This window comes from Notothenia coriiceps, unplaced genomic scaffold (assembly GCF_000735185.1).
Source record: "Notothenia coriiceps isolate Sejong01 unplaced genomic scaffold, NC01 NC01_scaffold00019351, whole genome shotgun sequence".
Classification (NCBI taxonomy): Eukaryota; Metazoa; Chordata; class Actinopteri; order Perciformes; family Nototheniidae; genus Notothenia; species Notothenia coriiceps.
In genome coordinates, this window is record NW_011352052.1 from 295,382 (window position 1) to 298,898 (window position 3,517).

Sequence of the window (3,517 nt, forward strand, 5' to 3'; positions counted from 1 at the left end):
TGAAAAAAATACTTTATTTTCATAAATGTATACAGTACATGTGTGGGGAAAATCCCCTCTTTACAGTTGTCTGCGTCATGTGGCAGCTTGCATATATATGATCATGTTATTTATCATATTCACTCAAGCTCTGTTAGCATTCAAAAATACAAAAAGAAAACACTTTTTCTTTTCATAAAGCCAAAAATATAAATTCATAATGATGTGCAAAATTATTTACCACTAATGCTTTTTTGAAACATTTTGGATGTAATGCTTCTCCGGTTTGATTGTCTAAATAATAATAGGCAGACACATACATTGATCATGTTACACTGGCGTGACACATAAACAGCCATCAGAATTTATTTATTTTCAGCGTTTTAGCCAAAAAGGATTCCTCATTTAGTGTTCCCCTTTTGTGCATCCTCTCATACTTCCATTAATGTATTCACTGAATGCTCTCCTCCTCAGTCTTTATATTAGACTATCCGTCGTCATTGAAAACTCAGTCATTGTACAAGTCATTATTTATAATCGCAGCCTCTCCCTGGGGGGACATCTGGAGACGACGCTTCTTCCCAAAGGTTGAGAATGCATTGTGGACGTCCAGCTCGCTTCGGTGTACTGCTGGCCTCAGGGTGCAAAAGCCTGATGGTGTCCCAGGGATGTGCACATTGTGGTGGTAGTCAGGTGGTGGGTGGGGGTGCGGATGAGGGTGTGGGTGAGGGTGGGGATGGGGAGGTATTGATGGCTGCTGCTGTTGAGGAGGGGGTGTGCACAGAGGAGTCCAGGGGCGAGAGGGGACCCCACTGGTTGAGGGAGACATCTTATAGTCTGTATAGTTAAGGAGAGAAAAAAAGAGGAGAAGCAGCTACTTAATTATTCAATATTGACTTAAGGCTGTTCTGCTATTGTCATTAGAATAGCACTTTTCTAACAAAGTGCTATTCTAATGACATCAGCAACAAAAATACACAAACAGATTCGTAATGATGGGGCGCTACAACAACCCTGCCCTGATGCTTTTCGTGGTCCTGGAGATTAGTTAAGACTATATTAACAAACCAATTAGGAGAACAACAAAGAAAAACATGTCGTTATGAAAGCATAAAGATGTGCAGTGTTTTCTGCTATGGTACATAACATACTGTAAATGAGTGAACCTGTGAGGTGGAAGAAGGCTATCTTTGACTAAAGGTTGTAATAGCATAGTGTATAAGTAAAAGTCATGGGTTTAAATGTTCACTTAAAAGTAGTCGTTATTCAGAATGCTCCCTTTGAGGAAATATATATTTTATCATTGGATTATTATTATTTATGCTTTCATTTTCTTGTCTTACCTAATGCTTGTGTATTTATTTCCTCCTCTTGAACTAGCATATTTTATTCTGTAAATGGTGCACGCTTTGCCTCTTAATTGAGTATTTTCATATTCTACTACAATTCAAAGTCCCTTAAAATAAGAAACATTTCAGTAAATGTATGTATTTTCTCCACTGCTCAAAGTAAATGCGTGAGGATTTAACGAAGGCTGTTTGTCGTCCTCCTCTCTTACCTTTCACCCCTCTCATGTGTGTACCCCAGGTCCAGTACTGCCCAGGCGCCATGGAGGTGACGTAGTTTTCTGGGTCTGCATGCATAGCTTTACGCATGAGGGTGCCATCCATGTTGATAGAGTTGTAACTGCAATCAAGGTATCAGTCTGTTATTGCAACTACTTGACTCTAGTTAAATACACTATCTATGTACATTTTAACCTGAGCAATATACAAGCTGTGTACTTCAGCTCATGTTGTGTGCATTATATACTTCTGTGCTTTACATTGAGTTGATAACATGCAAACTTTGAAAAGAAAAACATTATAAAATAGTACCTTTTAAGGGAGGAGTTCTGATTCTTTGTGAGAGTCCAGTCTGTGTTTGGCTGCTTCAGCTACAGGAAAAGGGAAGAGAAAGAATTGTGCAATCTCACTGTCAAAATCAATTTCAGAAATGGCTCTCTTCAAAATAAGTTTCAATAAAACCAGTCTGGATAACAACCGACGGCTGTTCATTATATGCTCTTGGATCACTAGAGGTCAGTGATAATTGACATGAGGGGCAGTCTATCTTTGTGCTTGTCCTGAAATGGAGACATGACTGTTCCACATGGATCGCGGCTGCCCCCCTGTGGCTGTTTGGCAGAACAGGATTTTAAAGAGAGGATGTATTGTTTCCTTCAGCTACGACTAGCCTGCACATGGTTTTGCTTTTATCGTCTGTGGCGCAGCGTGAGGGGTGAAAGAGAGCACACGAGTGATATTTATTCCGCATCTGAGTCTCATAGTATGGATTGCACGCTCTATTAATTCCCTTAAAGTTGTTAACACGAAGAATGCGAGGTAAGCGTATTATAGGAATCGGTATTCAAAATACACTCCCCACCAACTACGCACAAAACCAATTAGAACCCCACAGGGATGAAACAAAACATGATTTTAATCTTCAAAGGAAACCGTGCCAGGTCGGAAATTAAGAAAATTACACACGTCATTGTTTTGTGGATTATATGCATCATTTTACATTAATATTTGCCTGATGCTCCTCGAGCAAGGTTTTTAATTAAAAGTCTCAGGGAGCCTTGAAAAGTTTGCGGTCGTTGCAGCTGTACACAAAACGTGCATGCACCGGCCCTGCGTGTCTTACACGCTTGAATGTGTCTTTAATGTCTCTGTTAACCTTACATTCATCAACTTCACCAGGCATATGCACTTGGCTTGTATAATGCTAAAATAGTTTCATCGAGATTTGTCTTTGAGGTTTAATGTGTCACTGACGACCTCACGACGACTGATGTGTGCACGCGGAGGGACACCACCGGGTGAATTAGTGGAACCAATTAACGACAGGAAGGACACTTTCTCCTCGAGGAGCATATAGCTGCAGGCAGAACAATCACCGTGACCTCGAAATCCCTCTTGTGGCCAGAGGTGCATGTGCCAAGGACCGAGCTGACATTTCTCAGTCTGCCTGGTAGGGTCTGGTGTCTTTGTCCCTTTTCGTTTTGGTAAAAGCAGGGGAGCAACAATGAGCGATACACACACACACACACACACACACACACACACACACACACACACACACACACACACACACACACACACACACACACACACACAAGGACGGACTGCTGCCTGGTCTTAGAAAACACGGGTGTAGACATCCTGCTCTGTAAAGTGTCTCTGTCTTTGTCTCTTTCCCCTTCCTCCTTCCTCGCCACCCCACATCTCTCTCTCTCTCTCTCTCGCTCGCTCTCTCTCTCTCTCTCTCCCCCTCTCTCCCTCTCTCTCCCTCTCTCTCTCCCCTCTCTCTCTCTCTCTCTCTCTCTCTCTCTCTCTCTCATCGCATTCAGAGAATAACGTCGGGACCGATCTACAGGCGGCCCACGTCTCAGTCCAGCCATGTCCTTGCCCCCTCCCCTCTCGATGTCCTACCCTGTCTCCCAAAAACCGTCCATTTGCCATTTTTCATCAATAATGGACAGCCACCCCCCCCC

At 42.6% G+C, this 3,517-nt stretch overlaps 1 protein-coding gene across 2 annotated transcripts in view; it reads right to left on the reverse strand.

Annotated features, from left to right (window-relative positions):
- Positions 1 to 3,517, reverse strand: part of LOC104951883 (protocadherin-10-like) — a 7,139-nt gene continuing 3,622 nt past the window's right edge. For both annotated transcript variants that reach the window (XM_010778619.1, XM_010778618.1), the window contains 3 exons: positions 1,857 to 1,915; positions 1,538 to 1,665; positions 1 to 816 (listed from right to left, as the gene is read on the reverse strand). In XM_010778619.1, the coding sequence (XP_010776921.1) occupies positions 488 to 816; positions 1,538 to 1,665; positions 1,857 to 1,915 (516 nt within the window). In that variant the 3' untranslated portion in view covers positions 1 to 487. The remainder of the gene's footprint in view (positions 817 to 1,537; positions 1,666 to 1,856; positions 1,916 to 3,517) is intronic.